The 24,168-nt window shown below is 47.2% G+C and overlaps 2 protein-coding genes and 2 pseudogenes across 2 annotated transcripts; all 4 read left to right on the top strand.

Annotated features, from left to right (window-relative positions):
• The first annotated feature begins 353 nt into the window (after positions 1-353).
• On the top strand, positions 354-1,131 carry LOC123441865 (annotated as a pseudogene).
• Positions 1,132-9,117: 7,986 nt separating this feature from the next.
• On the top strand, positions 9,118-12,646 carry LOC123441866 (annotated as a pseudogene).
• A 5,167-nt stretch (positions 12,647-17,813) lies between these two features.
• Positions 17,814-20,904, top strand: LOC123444277 (violaxanthin de-epoxidase, chloroplastic). The gene is made up of 3 exons (XM_045120955.1): positions 17,814-18,191; positions 18,907-20,330; positions 20,539-20,904. The coding sequence occupies exons 1-2, from the start codon at positions 17,907-17,909 to the stop codon at positions 20,206-20,208; spliced, it is 1,587 nt and encodes a 528-aa protein (XP_044976890.1). The 5' UTR covers positions 17,814-17,906; the 3' UTR covers positions 20,209-20,330; positions 20,539-20,904.
• Positions 20,905-22,360: 1,456 nt separating this feature from the next.
• Positions 22,361-23,693, top strand: LOC123444278 (putative methyltransferase DDB_G0268948). The gene is made up of 2 exons (XM_045120956.1): positions 22,361-22,845; positions 22,951-23,693. The coding sequence occupies exons 1-2, from the start codon at positions 22,696-22,698 to the stop codon at positions 23,584-23,586; spliced, it is 786 nt and encodes a 261-aa protein (XP_044976891.1). The 5' UTR covers positions 22,361-22,695; the 3' UTR covers positions 23,587-23,693.
• The last annotated feature ends 475 nt before the right edge of the window (positions 23,694-24,168 follow it).

Raw genomic sequence — 24,168 nt, forward strand, 5'->3', positions numbered from 1 at the left:
TTATTTGATAACTGAATAAAAGAGCTTCTTGAAAAACCGTTGATCCGGTCAATGATTTGTAAATTAACACCTCAACTGAACGAGAGGGCTCTAGATGTCTACTATTAAAGGGGGATCTGCCGTCATCGTGATGGCTCGACCAACAGATCCCCTCGCTAGCACCCACTGCCGTCGTCGTAATGGTTCGACCAACAGATCCCCTCGCTAGCACCCCACCTTTCCTTCGTTCGACCTCCTCTTCCCACTCCCACGTAAAGAAAAACGCTAAGAAAGAAAAAAAAGTTCGTCGACCTCCTCCTCCCACGTCACACGTCCCTCTCCCAGTCTCCCCCACCTCTCGCCCCAGATCCGTCATGTCCACGCCGAGCAGTTCCTCATCGCCAACGCCGCTGCCGCCGGTCGAGATCCCGCGGTCCCCGGCCACCCCCGACGCGTCGGCGCCGTCGGAGGACGTGCTGCTGCGAGTCCCCCAGCACAGCCACCCGCTGCCCGCTGGCGACCTCTCCCTCCACCGCATCCGGGCTAAGAGACACCTCCCTGGCCGCCATCGTGGCCCTTGGCGCCGTCCAGTGGCCGCTCGCCCGCGACGTCGCGGCCGTCAAGCTCGACCCCCGCCACTACTCCTTCTCCTTCGCCGTCCCCGCTCTCCCCGACGACCCGGCCCCCGACCCGCTCCACTACGGCCTCACGCTCTCCGTCCCCGACCCGCGCCTCGACGCCCTGCTCGGCGCCTACACCAGGTTCTCCACCCACTCCGTCGCCGGCAGCGAGGGGCTGGCCGACGGGGTGCGCGGCGAGTCGAGGCCGCCGCGTACTGGACCGCTGTCGCGCCCAACATCGAGGAGTACCGCAGCGACGTCACCAGGGCCATCGCGTCCGGCGCCGAGAACATCGCCAAGGGGATCCTCTGGTGCGGGATCATAACCGTGGACAGGCTCCGCTGGGGGAACGAGGTGCTCCGGACGAGGATCCAGCCCGGCGATACTGAGGCCGAGGTCAGCCCGGAGATGCTCAGGCGGATCAAAAGGTAGTGCTTTCTTTCCTCAGCTATTCGTATCACATAAATGTGTTCCTATTTGCTCATGCAGACTTATTAATCAGTGGGATTGTGATGAGTAAATGCTTCAAGGTTTGGGCGCATCACAGTTCATAGTTAGATTGTATTACTGGTTTAAATCGTGATGCAAAGTGCGATCATGTGTATCTTATTTCGATTCAAAGGTAGTACTGTCTTTCTTAGATTTTTCATACCAAGTGTGTTTTTGATTTGCACTCATGAAGAACTATCAGTATAATTTGTGTTGTAGGAGGAAATTCTTCAGGCTTTGAGCATGTCATAGTTCATAGTTAGATTAGATTAGTAGTTTATAAATTGTGCTGCGATGTGCCATCATGGGTATCTCATTTCCATTCGATGTTTTTTCAGTTGTGCTAAATATCTTTATGATTAGTACGGATAATCTCCCCAAATTATACACGCAATCATTCTGACACTGGAACTTTTTTGACTTGCTCTGCTATTTGGCATCGCTGGTGCCATGTTAAACTTGGCTGGTTATTCCTGTTCTGTATGGTGATTCGTGAATTATAGCTATGGCTTGATGTCGTGATTGCATATCATATCATATAGGAAGAATCGCAAGCACTCATGTCGAAAGACTCGGTGATTGTAGACAGCTGCATTTTGATGAATTTTGCATCTGGACTTAGCAATCGAGGCGAATTCTCTATCTAATTACCTTACATTTATTGCATCAAGCAAAGAATAGTAGGAGAGATCCCTACTGGAATATATCTGTCATGCCCAAGATGCGACCCTATCCTCAATTTGGCACGAAGGCCTCGTCAGGGATAGAAGCGCATCTCGTCGTGTCGCAAGAATGGATATCGTTACAAGTACATGTACTGAAAAGAAGAGATACATAGAGAATTTGCTTACACTCGCCACAAGCTACATCAGAGTCACGTCAGTACATTACATAAACATCAAGAGTAAGAGCAGGGTCCGACTATGGACGAAAACAAACGACAAAAGAAGAACGACGTCCATCCTTGCTATCCCAGGCTGCCGGCCTGGAACCCATCCTAGATCGATGAAGAAGAATAAGAAGAATCAACTCCAAATGAACAATCAACGCGCTCGCGTCAAGTAACCTTTACCTGTACCTGCAATTGGTGTTGTAGTAATCTGTGAGCCACAGGGGACTCAGCAATCTCATTTCCAAAGGTATCAAGACTAGCAAAGCTTAATGGGTGAGGCATGGTTAAGTGGTGAGGTTGCAGCAGCGGCTAAGCATATATATGGTGGCTAACTTACGAGTACAAGAAATAAGAGGGGGATGATCTACGCTTAACGGACGTGAACTACTGATGATCAAATAAATGATCCTGAACACCTACCTACGTCAGACATAACCCCACCGTGTCCTCGATCGGAGAAGGAACTCATGAAAGAGACAGTCACGGTTACACACACAGTTGGCAAGTTTTAATTAAGTTAACTTCAAGTTATCTAGAACCAGTATTAAACAAAGTTTCGACGTTGCCACATAACCGCGGGCACGGCTTTCCGAAAGATTTAACCCTGCAGGGGTGCTCCAACTAGTCCATCACAAATTACCACAAGCCGCATAGAAATCCTCAATCACGAAGCACGCGATCTCGTCGGATTCCCTAGTGGAAAACCTCAACTCTAAGATTACCCAAAGCATCACCGGAATCCCGATGCACAAGATATCTCCTCAAAGGTAAAACTAATCCAGCAAGGCCACCCGGTGTGTCGACGAACCCGATAGGAGCCGCGTATCTCGTTCTCAGGACACACCGTCTATGCAAAGTGGACGGGAACCAAACCTCGAGTTGCCATGTGGTGGCACCGCCGACTGCTAGGTGGGTGGACCAACACTCATGCGGAGCACTGGCCCGGGGGGTTGATTAAATTATCCTCGGGGCCCGGGAAGTCCCTATACAATTTTATTAGGTGATTAGGCAAATGTAGTACCAATGTTGGGCCTTGCCATACCAGCTTTAATCCAAAACGAATTATCAAGGGGGTCCCCATAACAACCCCGATCGTGTTAGGAGCGCTCGTTTATGGAACATAACACCGGTAGCCGGAAACTAAGGGGGCAAAGGTGGAACAAAACACCAGGCTAGAAAGGCCGAGCCTTCCACCTTTTACCAAGTATATAGGTGCATTAAATTAAATAGCATTTAATATAGTGATATAACAAGGAACCCATGTTTTCACATGGAAGCAACTGCACCTGCAACTAGCAACGCTAACACAGGGTTAAGCAAGCGGTAACATAGCCAATCAGTGGTTTGCTAGGTTGAACAGGTTGAAGGTTTCATGGCATTGTTGAGAGGCTAATATTTAACATGTGGTAGGAAACGAGACATAATCGATAGAAGCGATAAAACTAGCATGGCAATGATAGTAATGGTATCTGGGGAAATGATCATCTTGCCTGAGATCCCGCTTGGAAGAAGAATGCCTCCGTGAAGCAGACGAACTGACGTAGTCGAACGGGTCCTCACAATCCGACACGCTTGCGGAACTCTATCGAGACGAAGCAAACCGGAAACACAAATCAACACACGAAATTCACCACACGATGCAGCAACACAAATGATGCATGAGCAGCTGAAAACATGCAAGACACGGCATGACAAATCACACAAGCAGTCACTACACATTAAGTAAAGTTCAATATGCAACAAGTTGCATATTGACGAAACTCCACGTTCATTTATTTAGTTCTATCCTGATTAAATACACGGCAATATTAAATGTGATTAAACATGGCAAGAGGTGAAGCGTAATTAATCTACCTATCTAGGCATTTTAAATGAGGTCGGAAATGACATATAGCATCTCCGAGACGACCTCACATGTGAATTTACAATTCTGTCCAGATCTGAATTAACACATTTAATTAGTTGTTAAACAGAAAAACAAATAGGTTCACGTGATTCTATGCGTCATTTCAAGCAAACTACACATAGAGAACATCTCCAACGGAGCTACGGATCAAAAGATACGGACACCGCAAGATATGATGGCATGAATGCAATATGTGTGCAACGGCGGTCACGAGCACTTCAAAACCTACAAACAGCAAGGGAAAAAAGATACTACACGAGATCCTAAGCAAGTTTCATGTAGGACACGACCAAAACGGAGCTATGGTTCGAAAACTACGAGCAAAACAAGAAATCACTACAATCTGCCAAAATCAGCAACATAGCATTTTCTATGCCCCACAACTACGGCTACACAACTCCGATATGCCCAAGCAAGGCATGGCACAGAAGAGGGCAAGATGCACTACTACAAACAACTAACAACAACTAGCATGGCAGCAAGGAACACTAGGAAAAGAAGACACAAAATGGCATCTCACACACTATTTCAGACTTAGTGAAAATTACACCTCATGAAAGTGCAGTTTTTGATCTGAAGCAATATTGACAGCAGCAAAATCATAAGATACAAGACTCCAAATGGCATGAAACTTTACAGGATACTAGAGAAACACAAGGGCTACAACTAACTCCATTGGACCAACCTCAAAAGAGCTACAGATCACAAGATGCAAGCAAGACAAGACAGCAACAAAATATAACAGATTCCAGACTTAGAAATATTTCAGCACGTCCAAAACAGCACTATTTCTAGCAACTTGAGAGCAATCAAACCACACCTAAACATGCATTTATATTGCAACCAAAAATACCAGGGGCTAGTAAAAACACCCAAGAACAAGTCCCTAGTTGACCACTTAATCAAACGGGGCACGGAATAAATCCTACGACTTAAACAAAAGGGCATCACGGCAAAATATCGCGCGAACTAACTTACTCAAAAGCTAAAACTAACTGCACAGAAAAATCCATGGGATTTTTCTACCCCGGAAACATATAAAATATGTGGGGTTGCAACAACAAAATAATGCCACACGAAAATGCGAGAAATAATCCTAGACACGAAAAATAAACTACCGGCAAATCCCTACACGTAAAAATACAAATGACCGCTCTAAAATACATGCAAAATGATTCCTAAAACATGGACATTTAATCTACGGTATACGGGCAGTCCGGACACGCGCGAAAAATATTACGGGACACAAACATAATAGGATAGCACGTTAAACTAGGCGTTCGGCACGTAAAACTACGTCAAATAATTATGCAAGTTCTGAAATCGTGTTCTACTCGCGAAGCTACCCCAAAACCATATAAAATACGCCTCGATCCGACCAACGGTAAATAAACTACGGGTGTTTGAAAAAAACAAGCATTTTTCTGAAACTACTAAAAATCCACAGGAATTTTATAAATCTCTATGGGACAAATCCCTCATATCAGGCCTAACAAAGGCATGGGCGCAAAATAACTAACACGCGCTCGGGCGAGGGAAAAGGAGCTGCTCACCTCGGGCCCGAGGAGGCAGTGGGCCGAAGGAGGAGGCAGGCCGGCTCGGATCTGGCAGCTGGAGGCGCTGGAGGGGGGCGCTCTGGGCCGGCTCGGGGGGAGGGTCAACGGCCCACGCGGGCGAGGCCCAGGCGCACGAGCGCTCGCTCGATCGAGCGGCTCGTCCCTCGAACAGGAGGAGCTGGCGGCGGCGGCACGGTCCCGGCGAGGTGACTGACGGCGAGGCGGGGCAAACACCGGCGAGGGGCGGCGGGATCCGGCCGGGAACGGGCAGCTCTGGCCTACCCGCACCGGATCTAGGCGACGGCGACGCGAAACGGGTGCGGGGCGGCGACTCCTTGACGGCGGCGGCGCGGCTTCGCCGGATCTGGCAGCAGCGGGGAAGCTGCGCGGGGTTGGCCGAGTTGACGGCGGCGCGGCTTCGCCGGATCTGGCAGCAGCGGGGAAGCTGCGCGGGGCTGGCCGAGTTGACGGCGGCGGGGGCTCCGACGAGGGGCTGGCGCCAGCGGAGGAGGGTTGGCGGTTGCCGGCTCGGGCTCCGGCCAGAGGTGGCACTTGGCCGGCGGCAGCAGGGTGGCGCGGCGAGGCGAGCTCGGGCACCGGCGGGACTCGGGAGAAGGAGCTCGGGAGCGGGGAGCTCGGGCACTGTGGCAGCGGCGGATGGGCTCGTCCGGGCCCGATCTGGGCCTGGCGGGCCGGCGGCGCTAGGGAGGAGAGAGGAGGAGGCTGCGGGAGGATTAGGGTTTCGGGGGTTGGCACGGTTTTCGAGGCAGTGAAGAGCGGGTGTCTAAAAATTAGGAGGAGGGGGTATTTATAGACATATGGGGGGCTAGGTTACCCGGAATTTCATTCCGGATCCAACCGCGTGGTCGGATTCGGACGATTCCGAACGCGGGTATGGGTACGCGGCCGTGTAGAGGGGATATCCGAAGACGAGAGGGGGAACGGGCGGCGCGGCAACGATTTTTAAAACACCGACACACGTCCGACGGTAGACCGAATACGGTGCCGCTACGGTCGACCGTTCGGGTACCAGACGAACTCCGATCGCGACGAAACTTGACAGGCGGCCTACCTATATATAAATAAAACCGCACGACAAATTCCAGCTCAATCGGAGAAAGTTTTATACACGCTTTAAAAACAGAGTTACGACGGTGCCGCGGGCGCGTGCGTGTGTGGTCAGGCTCGGAACGAACAATGACGTTAACCGGCAACTAACAACGGATGCAACATTTGAAAACTGGCGGCAACGGAGATGCCGATGCAATGCACATGATGCGAACGATGCGATGATGATGCGACAAAATAAAACAGACACACGACGAAAACGGAAAGGAAAGGGAATCTTCTGGAACGTCGGCATCGGGCTGTCACAATATCGCTTCCACTATTTTAGTTAACCCGGTTATCCTTATGCTGCTTGTTCAGGCAGTTGTCGAGAATGTGAAGTTGAAGCATGAGAGACATCATCATCATACTGTTGGGGAACGTCGCATGGGAAACAAAAAATTTCCTACGCGCACGAAGACCTATCATGGTGATGTCCATCTACGAGAGGGGATATTCGATCTACGTACCCTTGTAGATTGCACAGCAGAAGCGTTAGTGAACGTGGTTGACGTAGTGGAACGTCCTCACGTCCCTCGATCCGCCCCGCGAACCATCCCGCGATCAGTCCCACGATCTAGTGCCGAACGGACGGCACCTCCGCGTTCAGCACACGTACAGCTCGAAGATGATCTCGGCCTTCTTGATCCAGCAAGAGAGACGGAGAGGTAGATGAGTTCTCCGGCAGCGTGACGGCGCTGCGGAGGTTGGTGGTGATCTAATCTCAGCAGGGCTCCGCCCGAGCTCCGCAGAAACGCGATCTAGAGGCAAAACCGTGGAGATATGTGGTCGGGCTGCCGTGGCAAAGTTGTCTCAAATGAGCCCTAAAACCTCTGTATATATAGGGGGAAGAGGGGGAGCCTTGCCTTGGGGTCCAAGGACCCTCAAGGGGGTCGGCCGAGCCAAGGGGGGGGGAGTCCTCCCCTTCCAAACCGAATCCAACTAGGTTTGGAAGGAGGAGTCCTTCCCCCTTTTCCCACCTCCTCTTTTTTTTCTCTTTGATTTTCTTCCTATAGCGCATAGGGCCTTCTTGGGCTGTCCCGCCAGCCCACTAAGGGCTGGTGCGCCACCCCCAAGGCCTATGGGCTTCCCCGGGGTGGGTTTCCCCCCCCCCCCCCCCCCGGTGAACACCCGGAACGCATTCGTCATTCCCGGTACATTCCCGGTAACTCCGAAAACCTTCCGGTAATCAAATGAGGTCATCCTATATATCAATCTTCGTTTCCGTACCATTCCGGAAACCCTCGTGACGTATGTGATCTCATCCGGGACTCCGAACAACATTTGGTAACCAACCATATAACTCAAATACGCATAAAACAACGTCGAACCTTAAGTGTGCAGACCCTGCGGGTTCGAGAACTATGTAGACATGACCCGACTGACTCCTCGGTCAATATCCAATAGCGGGACCTGGATTCCCATATTGGATCCCACATATTCTACGAAGATCTTATCATTTGAACCTCAGTGCCAAGGATTCATATAATCCCGTATGTTATTCCCTTTGTCCTTCGGTATGTTACTTGCCCGAGATTTGATCGTCGTTATCCGCATACCTATTTCAATCTCGTTTACCAGCAAGTCTCTTTACTTGTTCCGTAATACAAGATCCCGCAACTTACACTAAGTCACACTGCTTGCAAGGCTTGTGTGTGATGTTGCATTACCGAGTGGGCCTCGAGATACCTCTCCGTCACACGGAGTGACAAATCCCAGTCTCGATCCATACTAACTCAACGAACACCTTCGGAGATACCTGTAGAGCATCTTTATAGTCACCCAGTTACGTTGCGACGTTTGATACACACAAAGCATTCCTCCGGTGTCAGTGAGTTATATGATCTCATGGTCATAGGAACAAATACTTGGCACGCAGAAAACAGTAGCAACAAAATGACACGATCAATATGCTACGTCTATTAGTTTGGGTCTAGTCCATCACGTGATTCTCCTAATGACGTGATCCAGTTATCAAGCAACAACACCTTGTTCATAATCAGAAGACCCTGACTATCTTTGATCAACTGGCTAGCCAACTAGAGGCTTGCTAGGGACAGTGTTTTGTCTATGTATCCACACATGTATATAAGTCTTCATTCAATACAATTATAGCATGGATAATAAACGATTATCTTGATACAAGAATTATAATAATAACTGTATTTATTATTTCCTCTAGGGCATAATTCCAACACATACTTTATCTTCTTGTATTTCAGGTGGCACCTAGGTTTGGAGAGATGGACATGGTGATTGATAGGGATTTCACTGGGAGTAAGACATACGACTCTGTTACCTGTGGGAGGACCCAAGGCTAGTTGTGTGTGGTTCCAATGTTAGGTTCAGAAGATTCAGGAATTGTTTTGCTGAATGTAAGGGCCAAAGCTGTAATACTAATGGCTATGGATGGATGGATGCTTTGGCAAAAGCAAGGCCAGATGCCACTGCATACCAGAACTACCGAGCCACAATTTGTCTGACATTCATTTGTATCCCCCTTCATTTGTCCATTGCTTGTATCCCCATTCATTTTGTCCATGGCTCCTCCTTCATATCACCTGACATAAACATCTTTCTACCTGCAAATTTAGGTACTGCACTACTGATACTATGAGTATATGATTAATTCTTCTTCTATCTGTGTATATTGCCTGGCAGAATATTATGCTTCGACTTGGAATGTTTGTTCATGCAGAACGATAACTAAATTGTTTTTTTGACATATCTATATGCTGAATTAGACCTTAATGGCTCCGCTGAGTGTCGTGTCGTAGGCCGTGGAATATGCATGATGAGCACCTCGTGGAGAGACAAGCAGGACCACCACCTTATCAACTTCAATGGTGCGTTCCTGGCCGCCAACTCGTATCGCCTAAACTTCATGTCGATATCTCCTATAAGCGCCTCTTCCTGCCCTGCAAATCATAAGTTGCAAATTGCTTCTGTGGTGTGTTCAGAAAAAAAAAGTGATCAAGCAGGTGTATTCCAGGACTTCATCTTCAACAATGGGGGCTATCAGTTGCTTTCATCTTTGAGACGAACTGGGACTGCGGGAATGGAGCTGTTGTTTTTAGCAGGTGCGACACTCTTCCCTGCCATGTCTTACAGCAGCATGCTGCTATGGTGTTTGTTCGCTGTAACGATCGTAACGGTGGCTCCACTGTTGGAATGATTCCTGTTGTAGGGTGAATGCGCTGAAGAGGCAGTACAAAAATCTCTACGTCTTTGTTGCCGTCCCCACGGTGGAGCAAATCAAATCGTTTAATCAGTCTTATTTCAAGTAAGCACCCAATATGTATTTTGGTAGTGCTGGGTTATGTTAGTTGGGTCATTGTTACTCATGTGTGCCATAACCAAGGTATGGCATGGAGCTTGGTTGCCCTACATTTGTGCCTGTTAACGATTCAGAGATGGGATTTGAGATGATACTCAAGATTGCTCATGCCCGTGGAGGTAAACATCTAACTTCATTTCACTCATGATCAAGTCCTAAGCTGCAAGCATCTGACAAATCAACACTTGTTTTTCGTTCAGTATGCAAGCAGCAGGACATTAGCTCAACAATGAGGAATGAGGTACTTTCACATGCTTCCATATCTGTTTCCGCACTATCTGTAGCTCTCTAAGCGATTTCTTGCATGTGTCTATAGCGGGAGCAAGCAGTTCAGTCCATGGATGCCTATATACAAGTGCTCACCTCTATTCCTGGTATTGATGATCACGATGTCAATATGGTGTGTACTGAACTATCTTTTATCCTAATATGTAACTGGATGATCTCTTGGCTGCTGGTGTTGTTGGAGCCATTGAGATGCACAATGCTTCGTCGCTCCCACACAAGAAGAGATTGAGCTCGGTCGTCTCTCCCAACAGCGAGAAGAGATTGAGCAAAAGAAGCAGCAGATCATGGAGGAAGACCAACGTCACAATGCCCTCAAGTGTTCGAGACAAGAGATTAATGACCCTTCTCATGACGAGGATCTTGAAGAAGATGCGGAGCATGACAGTGCCCCCTACTGGAAACGGCGAGCGCTACGGTCGGAGAAAGCGCATGGGGCAAGCTTGCAAAGGGAGCATTCGTTGGAGGAGAAGCTGGGGGAATATCTCAATAAATTTCAGCCAGAAACACTCGCAGGGGAATTCTCTGCCATGTTAAAACGGGCCGATTATTTTTTGCACCTGATTCTCCAAAGTGCCCCGATTGTGATTGCTCATCAGGTCTGCCGTTAGTGCTTTTCCACACCTTTTCCAACTTCCCCTTAAATTTGATGATATATGGTAATAATAATAACAATTTATTTCTTCTTTTCAGGATGTCGAGTTACGGTACCGCTACATTTTTAATCACTTTCCGACACTTGCGGATGAGGTCAATGCCTTTGCCATTGATTTTTCCGCTCCATATAGTGCACTGCTCTTTAATCCTGAAATTAATTTGTATTTTTGTCTGGTTCACAATTTTTTTCAGGATGTTATTGGTAAATCAGACCATGAGATATTGTCAGGAGAGGGTATAGATGAGATGAATAAGGTCAAGAGAGAGGTTATGGCCAAGGATATACCGATTAAGAGAGAGTTTTTATTTAACACTCCATTGTTCGGACCAAAGACCTTTGTGGTATACATCGAACCGGTTTTCAGTAAAATAGGGGAAACAATCGGTGTGAATTATGTTGCACTCGACATAACAGACCAGGTGATTTGTTATATTCATTTATATCATGTTCATGTTTCTTCAATTTCCATTCTTTCAAAATCTAGAGAATAATAAGATATTATTATGGTCTCAGTATTATTTCGAGACTGATTATATGTTTTTTGTTTCCCTTGTTTCTTGTGCACAATTGTACACCTTTTTATTTAGTGAAAATATCATCGTCATCCTTGTTGGTTTCCGTTAATAAATAGCATCGTCATTCTTGCTGGTCTTCATGAATAAAATAGCATCGCCATCCATGTTGGCCTCCATGAATAAAATAGCGTCCCAATCCTTGTTGGTCTCTATGATTTCTTCTTTGATAGTGCGCATGAAAAGTATTGTGCAGTGATCTCATAAACTGTTATTTGAGTTTGAGGGTATTTTCCGCATGAGCTAAGATACCATTTTTATATGAAAATAAATTTCTTCGAACTGAATCTCATTTCATGTCGTTCTACATTGAATTACATTTTATTCCATGCTTCTGAACTGCGTCTACTTCCTTGAACTTCAGGTCAAAACAAGAGAAAAAATGGCAGACATAAGGGTGAGGGAAGCTGTTCAAAAAGCCAAGGAAACAGAGCATAGAAGATCACCTAATATTACAGGTTTGCATGGTGTACATTTTACTCTAGCATTGACTTATTGCATTTTGATTCAGAATTACACTGAGTACTTCCACTTGTCAACAATGCACAGGACACACCGCAAGCAAAACAAATGTTAGCCACAATGTCACATGAGATCGGATCTCCCCTTTCAGAAGTCCTTAGGATAGCCGAGCTTCTTGCAACTACCAAACTGGGTCAAGAACAGCATCAGTTGCTAGAGCTTATGTTATCCTCTGGAAAATGTTGTGTTAGAATCGATCGATGGCATCCTTGGTCTATCCAAAGTGGAATCGGGTATTCCAAAGAATATGGTATTTAAGAGAAATCCTTGTTAGGAAATGGACTATTAGGCTATCTATGCAGGGCTGCGGGTAGGGATCCCGGGCATTTTTGTACTTTGGAAGGCGCTTAATGATGCGTTGTTCCTTTAATTAGTTACATTCTTCTGTTTCCTAGATAGCTCCGACTGGCTGAGCGCATAACTAACTTGGCAATTGGTTGATAATTAGTACTGATTCAGTTCTTATAATTCAAAGCCACGACAACACTGGTTGATTCATGCATATATACATATAGTATGTAGTACTCCTTCCGTCCCGAATTGAAGCGCATCTCCGGGCTCATCTACGAGGAGACCTGTGGCGTTCTCAAGATCTTCCTCGAGAACGTCATCCGTGACGCCGTCACCTACACCGAGCACGCCCGCCGCAAGACCATCACCGCCATGGACGTCGTCCACGCGCTCAAGCGGCAGGGACGCACCCTCTACGGATTCGGCGGCTAGGCCGCGTTCTCATCTGTTTATGTTAGTCTGGTGCCGGTGTTGGTCATTATTACGGGTTACTGGTGTCTTGTGCTGAAATGTTGAATCCACAGCTCTGACTTTGAGCTGAGTAGTAATAAACTTTTACCTTGTGATCATGGTGACCATTTCGCTGTTTGATTTGACAGACCTACCCAAATCCGCTGGAAGATAACATGGCCTACTCTGTTGTCAAGTAAGACTGAACTTGCTCCTGGCTGGTCTTCCTCTGTATGTTCTTGCTGACTGGAAAACCAAATATTATGTTTGCAAGCAATACTTCGTTAATCCGGATGACACTGTCTGTCAGAAGGTGAATTCTTGAGAAATTCGCCGTGTACTCGTGTTTCTTTTCTGTCAACAACATGTCAAGTACTTTGGTTTAGACAGTCTTCATTTTGATTCAGCGTCTTGCACGTCTCAATGCAGATTGTTGTTCACAAGGATGGCCCAAGAGGAAACCACTTCCGTCATGCTGGACCTCGCTAAAGGGTATACCACGCCATTTTTATGCTGACAAAAGAAAAGGATTGTTCTCTAACTTCTTTGTCTCCATCATCTCTATTTTGAACCTGACGAGGTCCATGCATGTATTGTCACATGTGGAGGACTCTGCCCTGGGCTTAATACTGTAATTAGGGAAATTGTATGTGGCTTATCTAACATGTATGGTGTCACCAAGATACTTGGGATTCAGGTAAGTCGCTTCTCATTACATTGCATCACAAATTTCAGTACCAAGAAGCTATTCCCCCCTGGATTATATTGCTTCTTTCTGTTTCCTGGAATTACTGGTATACACTTACATTGTTTCTGTTACAATGGTCCAATCACATCAACCTGATATCTAGGAAGATGCATCGCGCCAAAACCAAGCATGTATAATGGATATCTATGTCAGTTTGAGGATTCAATATTTTGACTTAGTGCCAGAAAAAATTCTACCAAATTTGTTACGTTGATTATGCTGTACATCAATAGCAGATTCTTTTCACTTACAGACTGCGTTACAGTAAGTTTTTGATGTGTGGGATTAGGAATCATAGGAAAAAATAACAATGGCCTCACAAGAAACTGAGATCAATATTACATTGGTTATGTCTTCTAATATTATGATTATTTCTGTGTAGGGTGGGTATAGAGGTTTCTACGCTCGCAACACCATCGTCTTGACCCCCAAGAGTGTAAATGACATTCACAAAAGGGGCGGAACTATTCTTGGCTCATCACGAGGAGGACATGACACCATGAAGATTGTTGATACCATTCAGTACCGTGGCATAAATCAGGTGAACTAAAGAAAAAACACCATTTATACTATTTTTCCGGGCTTGATGGAGTGATTAGGGACATAGATGATGGGTCCCGGCCATCTCCAGTTGTGATGGAACAGTGCCAAGAGGCCATGTCTTGTATGTACTACTTGCTGCAGCGTTACCCTTCTAAGTTTACAGGACTTGATAAGGCATCAGCTGTCTTCGAGAGTGCTGTTAGGACGATACTGACTGTTCTAAAGTCATCTGCCTTTTCGAGGGATTGTCTGGTGGCCTCTGGAGTCAGCTTCTGTGCTGCAATTCAGGTTTTCATGAGTCCCGTGGAGATTTCCTGATTTATTTCTCAAGGGCTCTTTGGTATCTTTCCTGACCATGAAGATATAAAGGATCTAGCTGTGCATGATGCACTTTCTGATTTTCATCTGAGTGAAGAAATCAGAGATCTCTTGGTTTTGAGTAGACTATGTTTGCTCAGAGGAATTTTGACGGCTATTCCAAGGAAAGCACTCAACGTGCGCCAGCTTCATTCAAATGGATCTTTATGGACTGTATTGTATGATGGGATTTTACCTAAGCTTTGCATGCACTGTGAGAACCCCATTGACAGGCACTTCAATTTCCATGCTCTGACAGTTACTCAAATATGTCTGCAGTAGATTAAGACATTTGTTTTGGCTGATTTCACTGACTTCTCTGGTGACTATAAGCCTTTCTCTAGGGATGTTGTCAACCGTGTATTAAAAATCATATGGAGCAACTTGGAAGATCCTTTGAGTCAGACTGTAAAACAAGTGCACCTCATCTTTGATCTCCTATTGGATATTGAATCGTCTCTTCCATCAGAAGACCAAAGCATCAAATTGGTTATGTGCGACATTGCAAATGATTTACTTCGCCTAGGTCCACGATGCAAAGGGAGATATATATCCCTTTAGCTTCTTTCACAAGGTGACTGGGTGCCAAATCTCTTCTAAGCTTGAAACCAAACCTCCTTCTAGAAACAGCCTATGCTTACATAGATGATGATGTTTGTTGTGCTGCAACATCGTTTTTAAAATGCTTCCTTGAGAATTTAAGGGATGAATGCTGGAAGGAGGATGGTGTTGAGCAAGGATATGATGCCTTTAGAGGGTTGTGTTGTGCTGCAACATCGTTTTTAAAATGCTTCTTTGTCTTTTAGGATCACTTTATTCTTCCCATGCATTATACTCCCTCCGTCCCAAAATAAGTGTCGCAACTTTTGTACTAAGTTAGTGCAAATTTAGTATTAAAGCAGCGACACTTATTTTGGGACGGAGGGAGTACAAGTTATTTCAAACCTAAACATTGTAAGCTTGTGTGTTGGTTTCACTCTCTTGTTTTTCCTCCAGGTGTATGTTATTGGTGGTGACGGTAGTCAAAGGGGTGCAGGAGTGATTTTTGAAGTAAGCTCCACTATAAACCAGAAGAAAGCTCTCTTTAAGCTGGTTGAATTAGAGCTCTTACTCTCAACATTTTGTCGCTTATAATATCCTTTATATCTTATAATGTGAATCAAATGACATATTGATATTAAGATCAACTGTATATTCTTACATTTTTTTGCTGATATTAAATCAACCGTACCTTTTTTTGTGTTGAAACAAGTTTGTAAGTGTACGTTTACATGAATCTTAATGCAGGAGGTTAGAAAGCGTGGTCTCAAAGTTGTTGTTGTCGGCATTCCTAAGACTATTGATAATGACATCCCGGTAATACTCTGCTCCTGCAGGATGCCGCTCAGGGACGACGGCACGCTCAAAGGAGACGGTGGTGTTCACGCTCTGCTTGTATCGCTCCTTCGAGGCCGCCGAGGGGTGGTAGTCCAGAACGATGCAGGTGGCAGAGCCGCGGAGGGACAGGGTGTGCCTGGTGGCGGCGACAGGTCACCAAGATGATCAAGCTTGGAGGCCCCCGTGGCATGGTCGGATGGGTCGACCTCTGGCGCGGCATCCTTGTCTGCAACGTGTTTGACGAAAATCCCGCGCTCCATGACGTGCCTGCCGCTGGCGGCCAGGGGCAACTGCGCATCTTACGCCTACCACAGCGTTGCTCCTCCCCGGTCCGAGACATCACCATCAGCCCGAGCAAAGACTACAAAAGTACATCGAGATGGAAACTGACCTGCAAAGAAGGCCGGAGGCGGTGACCGCCGAGGAGGAATGCTTCCACCAGAAGCCACGCCCTCAACCCAGCTTCGATGGCTCGAGGTCCACCACATGGAGCATGCCGATCCCGATTCTGTCATGGGAGGACTGGAGCCCCGGCTGCACCATCGATGCCGATGAAACCATCGTCCAGCCAATGCACCACAAGCTGCTGCCTGGGACGTCAGGAAGTATCAGTGACAATGAGCCCAGTCACGTGACGTCGCTGCCAGTCCTCGCCACGGGTTTCCTTGCAATGAGCATGGATGATGATGTAGTGTGCCTGCTCCGTGCAAGTCTTGCTCCACTAACGAGATGGAAGTGGTGATTTCTGTTGATTTGAGGAAGAAGACGCTCCGAGAAGTGGGCAAGCTTGTTGCCGGCAAAGACTTCGCTGACATGCACAACCGCGGCACCTAGATATCCAAGTATCTCGGTCCCAAATTCCCAATACGACCGCAGGTAACTTCGCTTTACTGCTACTGCTTCTTGCGTATTTTACCACCTGAATCAAGTGTCTTGTTATACGTCTGTACTTGCTTGGCAGTCTGATTTCATATCTTTTCCAGGCAAAGCATGATGTTCGTTAACATAATGAAGTTTGTGAGGGCTAAAGCTAGGTATGCTAGCTCCTGTAAATTGGACATGCCTCCTTATTAATATGGAAACGAATAAGACCTAGGGTCTTATCACTTATGGCAGTATTCTTTTGATCGGTATGGTCTGAAACTCTGAAGGACCAACTTCAGATGTTAAGAGACTTAATTCAAGAGTGTCAGGTGATGGTGTGCAATGGGAGGGTAGCAATTATGGTTGTTATATTATGTACTTTGCTGTGTAACTGGCATATCAGCTGATAAAACAGTTCTTGGGAGGCCGTACTGCCATGGTAAGAAAAATAAACAGTGAATTATGTAGCATTTTAGGCAGCATGGCAGCACGTGTTCTTCTAACAGAATAGACAGACTGTTGATGGTTGGATGTTGTCAGAAAAACCCTGACACCATATTTCGAACCGACACTTGTTAGATGGTGGAATTCGAATAAACACTGTAAAGACAGATGATATGCATCCAAGTAATGGTGTTTAGACCTGTTGGTAGCCAAATCAAGCAGGTACTATGCCTGGAAAGAAAAAAATGATGTACATGTCATTCCTAAAAGCAGTACTCAATTTCATGACAACTATTTTCATGGAAGGAAGCAAAAAAATTCAGAGCATGGTTGCCAGTTTAAACTTAGTGGTGCTCAGGTCGAAACATTAAATCAAACTTGTGCGGAGGTTAATTCACAACTTTATCAATTTCTATAAATTAGCAAATTGCTGCATGTACAAGTATTTACTTTTTATAGAAATCTATGAAATGTAAATGTGTTGGATTTTTCACTTGTGGCATCATAATATCATATTTAGTTCCCAGTTCCCAATAGAAAACACTTTTGAATCAGATCATCATATTCCAAATATAATTGAAAGTAACACTGCTACCTCCAATGGCAAGAAGCGGGAGAAAATCAGTTTATCAATGGTAATCACATACCATCATGTCAACAAATTTGTAAATTCAGACAATTATTCAACCGCTATATTTTTTTTGCTTCCGTGGCAACGCACGGGCATTAAACTAGTTTGTGTAAATTTTGGTCATCCTCGTGTTTCCTTGTTAACACGAATTGTTGATATTGGATCGAACGGCTGAGAAGGGGTTTGGGGCTTCACTAGGAAACAGGTCCTCGAAGGCTCTAGCCGGCTAGCCGCGACGTGCAGCCGCTTCCTCCACTCGGCACTCCACGTCCCCTCCCATGGCGACCACTCTCCCAACCGCCGCCGCCGCCGCCGCCGCCGCCACCTCTACCGTTCGGATCTTCCAACCGACCCGATTCCACCTCCCTAGAACCTCTCCCGTTCTTGCCCCCTCGCGTTCCGCCAGTCGCCGCCTCTCCGGCATCACCTGCTCTCCCGGGATTGCCAGCGTCGCCGGCAAAGCGACGTCCCCGGAAGACGCCGTACGCATCGTGGCCGTCGTCGGCGACGGAAGCATCAGTCCGCTCAAGGATACACCCTGGGACGAGGTTATGCGCCATACGGTACGGCCTCGCTCTTAACCCATCAGTTCGCCCCTCCCACGTTCTGAAACGATCGCAGGGGGGAAAAACTTTGCGGCCCTGTGAGTGTTACTTTGGAATGTGAAGTGATTTTACCGATTTCCTGCTGCGCATACTTCACAATTTTGCATACGGTAAACAATTAGTGCCATCTGCACTGTCTGAACAGGATCAACAGCTTCAGTTTGGACACTGCTAATGTTTGAACTTTGAACTTGTTGTTTTGGCCTCAGTTGCTAATCCTTGAATTATGAAGCATATGACTAGTATCATCATCTCGGTTCAAAATGCTTAAATTGTTTATTATTGAATAATATATGGAGTGCTACGGTTCAGATACATTTCTGCAGGTGAGCATGACCTGTGCAGTTTTCGGCTTTTCGTTTGCTTTCCTTCAATAAAAAATCAAGTGCAACACCTTATTTCTTTTGAGGATAAACCTATGTGCTGGCATTACTAGAATCTACTCCCTCCATTCCTAAATATTTGTCTTTTTAAAGATTCAACTACGGACTACATACGGAACAAAATAAGTGAATCTACACTCTAAATTATGTCTATATACATCCGTATGTAGTCCGTAGTGAAATATCTAAAAAGACAAATATTTAGGAACTGAGGGAGTAGATGCTAATTTATACAGTCTCACAAATCAGTTTACTGCCTAGTATAATCTTGCATCTTTGTTTTTCATTAGGCTGATAGGTTGAAGTGGGTTGATGAAGGGTTTGAAATGCTTGTGTTCACTGACAAGTCGATTGACCATGATGATCTTAGGAAAGAATTGTCTCATTGTGATATGCTAGTCAATGTTGCAATAACAGGCCAGGAGTCTGTTCAGTGGCTTACACAAAACAGTAAGAACATCCCGAATGTACTTTGCTTTCAGTCATCTCCGTCCTTAGTAAACAAGCTAGGAGGCACATCTGTTCAATACACTGGAGAGCAGGACTTCTTTGGCAAGCTAATCAATGTTGGAAAACCAAGTGGAACAGAGGAATCAACTGAAGTTCTCAAGACGATATCCAATGCCTGGGAAAGGCACAACTCAGATGACATTAGGTTTTGCTTGCTTGTTGTGGTTAATGCATACATAAGACCGGTCGCTATGCTGAAAAACCTTAGGGCAAAAGGTCTCTCTACCCTAGGCTGTATGATAAAAAACTGCGGTCCTCAAATACTGAATTGCTTGTTTGATCCCGACTGTAGGAAAGCCATTCAGTGCTTGAATTCTTGCTCTCCAACTGACCAGGTCTGCAACTATCGCTGCATTGCATCGTACGAGAGTCCGCATCTAGAGGCTTTTTCTCTCTGTGTTTTGCAAAAGAACAACTGTCTTGAGCTCAATGCTGAGATCCCTAGTAAACCCTCTGTAACCCCGCTATCAGTGTTCAGAGAAGAAAAGCTTAGCCATGAAGTTGCGGAAGATTTGTTTGTCGGTTGGCTGGACAGCTTGGAGTGGAGTTGGAGAGTTGTAGCTGGACAAAATCCAGCATATGACCAATTCCCATGCCAGTATCAATTATTCTACAGAGGGAAAGCTAAAGGTTCATTTTGGTATGAGCCAATTTTTCAGGTCAGGACCCTGGAAGGGAAGCTGGTTTGGAGGCGTAGAAAGTACAGAGTGAAAAGAGCTAGCATCCCTGGTACATTTTATTTCAGTGTGCTGGATAATGGTGTGGTTTCAAAAGAGTTTTGGACAGTTGTCGATGTTTCGGATGATTTCAGCTGGGGTCTGTTCCATTACCATGGAGCTGCTCAGGCTGCTGGACAATCATACACTGGAGCAGTGCTTGTTACCCCTGATGGGTCTTATCCTGATGGGGACAACCCAAGATTGGACTCTGCTTTGGAGAAATGTGGTATCAAGAAATGGGAGCTTTTTATGGTTGACAACTGCTCCTGCACGGGTGCGCCTTTGGGAACTCCCGAAGGTTCACGGCTGCATTACCAGATTGCTCCAGGAAAAGAAGCTGATATTATGCAGAGAATTCTCTGATGAATTGTTCACACAGCATGAAAGGGGAAATTTCTTTCCCAACTGATGTACATGTGCACCTCTACTTACACGGCTGTAAAGAATGGCGGCGCATCTTGCCAAATGGAACTTATTTGTAACTGGTAGGTATATTTTCTCATTCTTACATATACTGCTACTTGTCATATAATACATCACCTTTCTTGTTGCCATCATCATGCCCAATGCTTAATAACATAGATAAAGGGTTCCAAGTCAATAAATAAACTAATTCGATACAAGATTGTTCAGTAAAACTCTCCTGTGTTTCCAAATTGTCAATTGGGTTTTCTGCTTTTCTCATCATGACAGGTTGAGAGCATGCGGTGTTCAAGGGGTGTCTTCAGTACCTGTATAAATCCTGGATGCTCACACATAGCAGGACATAGGCCCGCATCCTGTGCTCGCTATGCCAGTCCCACTGTCCCCGATCTCCAACAACAGCCTCTCTGCAGTCTGCTGATGCCCCATTTCGTCCGCTGTACAATTACCTTGTGCAGTAAACGTTGCTCGTAGAAACTTGTACATTTATAGGAGAGTGTTATGTGACGCCTGTTGTTACGGTGCTTATATCTTTTACTGCCTGTTGTAAACCTGTAGTCAAAACAAGCCATTAGTTTGTAGATAACCAATGAACCAAATACTCTCTCCGTTCCTAAATATAAGTCTTTTTAGATATTTCACTAGAAGACTACATACGGATGCATATAAACATATTTTAGAATATAGATTCATTCATTTTGCTTCGTGTGTAGTCTCTAGATGAAATCTCTAGAAAGACTTATATTTAGGAACGAAGGGAGTACTAAATAGTTAATGCATGTGTTGTTGTAATGTTTAAGCATCTTGAAGTGTTCTCACTTAGAGCATCCTAGTAGACACCGTAAAAGGGTCGAACCTGCAAAATTCCGGCCAGTATACGGGTTTGGTCTGTTTTAGTGGTTAGAACAGACCCTGTCTCGTATGTTCGGCCCGTAAATTTTTTACCGCGGCCCGCAAAAAGACCCCTCGAGCCGGCATATATATGGTTTTACAGCGCGTTTACGGGTCGAACCCTAACCTCCATCACCGTAGCTCCGCCGCGATTCAAACACCCACTCCGCCCTAATTTCTCGTCGTCGGCGAGACAAAAAAACCACCAGCGGGCTGTCCCGACCATGGACGGCCATGGAAATGGAGGGGATGACGCCGAGCGTCGTCGCCGCCGCGTCTCCGACGCCGCACGCAAGCCGGGATCCCGGAGGTGGCTGAAGTATGGCCTCCGGCCGCCGCAGGCTTTCGAGCGTCACGAGCTCGAGGCGTACGAGCTCGCGGCTCGACGCGTCGGCTCCTTTGCTGCTGGGAGTTCGTTCGCGGGCGCGTCGTCCTCGCGGACCATAACTCCGGTGAGGAGAAGGGCGGAGGAGCTTGGGCCGCTCGCCGTCAAGCTCGAGGACGACGTCGACGAGCTGCGTGGAGGGGTCATCGACCCCGAGGATTACCTCCCCCCTCGGGGTGGGAGGATCACCTCATGCGCCATCATGGAGCGCTCGGTGAGGGAAGCGGTGGAGGACGCCGCGCGCAACCGTCGCTAGCTGGAGATCGAGCAGATCTTCCTCGAGCAAGGGGTCACGGCGTCGCAGGCGAGTGTGTCCAAGGAGGCGGACCTGCGCATCCTGAAGGCCGAGCAGGACAAGATGTGGATCGACCTCGACTCCACCTCCGATGAGGAGTAAGCTCCTCCTGCTCCTCCGCCGCGCCGTCGTCGCCGCACCCGTCCTTTTTGGTAGCATTGGGTCGGGTACGTTGCACGGCCCTCAGACCCTCCCCCTAGTAGTAGTATGCCGAACTAATGTAGTTTGATGAAGAACTGATGTAATTTTTACAATAACCATGCCTATGTTCGATGAATGATGTAGTAGTTGCTTCCCGCGAGCACTTTTTTCTTCAAATTTTATAATTTCATATACAGGGTCTGCAACGCAACATTTCGTCCCGTAAAACCTTACTTTATCGAATTGTAAAACGGTACACGTTTACATGTCGTGATTTTACAGTGTTTGTTAGATATGGTCTTATGGGTGCTGAAGCATATTGTGGATGCTCAGATAGTTCAGTTCGGTGCATACAATCATGTTGGCGAAGCAAAAATGGTGTGCACCACACAAGCTGGAGTAAGCAAAGTCGCATACGTCTGGTTGACCTGCTTTATACCCGAAACCCACAGGTTTCATTCAGATGTGATGCGTTCCAATGGATACGTGGCAGTGTAAAGTCTGAGAAACAAATTGCTGCAGTTTACAATTCTGAATCCTAGATTCCTACTGTAGTGGATAATTCATGGCTACATTTTTATATGGATCATGTGACCACATTGACTTTGACTTTGACTCTGACCTCCGTGATAATAGTCTATAAATTCCATCCAGATCCAGCCCTTCAACTGCAATTCGCACTTTATAGACCGACGGTTGATAGCAGAGCACAAGAATGGCGGGGCTGTATGAGAAGCCGTCGGAGACGTACGCCGAGAAGCGGCCGCGGTACCCCGAGGAGTGGTTCTCCAAGCTCGCCTCCCTCACCGCCGGCCACCGCCGCGCCTGGGACGCCGGCTGCGGCAGCGGCCAGGCCTCCGTCAGCGTAAGCCTCCAACCCTTTAAGCCACGCCGTCTGTTTGTCTGATCTGAACTCTGAGATGAGTCGAGCGAGCACCTGAAAAAACGAACCCCCCTCCCTCCTCCTCAGATCGCGGAGCACTACGACGGCGTGGTGGCGACGGACGTGAGCGAGGGCCAGCTCCGCCACGCCATCGCGCACCCCAAGGTGCGGTACCTGCACACGCCGGAGGGCCTCCCGGAGGACGAGCTCGTCGCGCTGGTCGGCGGCGAGGGCTCCCTGGACCTGGTCGTCGTGGCGACCGCGATCCACTGGTTCGACGTCCCGCTCTTCTACGCCGTGGTGAACCGCGCCCTCAAGAAGCCCGGCGGCGTGCTCGCCGTGTGGGGGTACAACTACGACATCCACCCGTTCGGGGAGAAGCTGCAGGGGACGCTGTACCCGGCCATGCGGCCGTACATGGACCCGAGGACGAGGCTGGCCATGGAGCGGTACCACGAGCTGCCGTTCCCCTTCGAGCCCGTCGGGGTGGGCCGCGAGGGCGAGCCGGCCGATGTCGACATGGAGGCGGAGATGACGCTGGAGGACCTGGCCGGGTTCGTGATGACCGGCTCCGTCGCGACGACGGCCAGGGAGAGAGGGGTGGACCTGGAGGCGCTGGTGAAGGATGTGATGAAGGAGATGGAAGAGGGGTGGGGGGATCTGCCGACGGTGCCCAGGAAGCTTGTGTTCAAGGCCTTCATGCTGGCTGGGAGGCCCATGTGACGTGATGATGAGCTGCTGGGTGTGGTGAATTGTGATCAGTGACCTTTGTTTTCTCTTGGTCAGAATAACATGTACGTTCCTAAATATAAGTCTTTTAAGCGATTTCACTAAGGGTCTACATACGGAGCAAAATGATTGAATATATACTCTAAAGTATGTCTATATACATCCGTATGTAGCCCACTAGTGAAATCTCTACAAAAACTTATATTTAGGAACGGAGGGAGTAGAGTAAAAGTTGACTGCTTATTACTCCATCCGTTTCAAAATCTCTACTATCAAAGCAAAGTTGTTGGTTCGCCTCATGACGGGGTAATGGCGCCGGGTATATCAAAGTGGAGGAAATCTCACTCCAACACATTTAGGCGTCGGCTGCGGTTCGTCTCACCGTCGTGTTGCTGGCCGGCTAGCGCCAACGATAGCCGGCGGGTCAACGCCCGTACTAGCGTACGATGACAATCCCTTGAAGGAGCATGCATGGTTAAAGTGCGTGTTGACAGATCCGACGAGGCTACAGGGCGCCATGATGCAAGCATGACAAGGCTATAGGGGCATCGACACCATGATGCAAGCATGACAAGG

This window comes from Hordeum vulgare, chromosome 3H (genome assembly GCF_904849725.1).
Source record: "Hordeum vulgare subsp. vulgare chromosome 3H, MorexV3_pseudomolecules_assembly, whole genome shotgun sequence".
NCBI lineage: Eukaryota > Viridiplantae > Streptophyta > Magnoliopsida > Poales > Poaceae > Hordeum > Hordeum vulgare.

Excerpts from the sequence above, each read along its gene's own strand:
- LOC123444277 (XM_045120955.1), top strand. The coding sequence starts at position 17,907 with ATGGCGACCACTCTCCCAACCGCCGCCGCCGCCGCCGCCGCCGCCACC. Across the intron at positions 18,192-18,906 it reads ACGAGGTTATGCGCCATACG|GCTGATAGGTTGAAGTGGGT; the intron begins GTACGGCCTCGC and ends GTTTTTCATTAG.
- LOC123444278 (XM_045120956.1), top strand. The coding sequence starts at position 22,696 with ATGGCGGGGCTGTATGAGAAGCCGTCGGAGACGTACGCCGAGAAGCGG. Across the intron at positions 22,846-22,950 it reads GCGGCCAGGCCTCCGTCAGC|ATCGCGGAGCACTACGACGG; the intron begins GTAAGCCTCCAA and ends CCTCCTCCTCAG.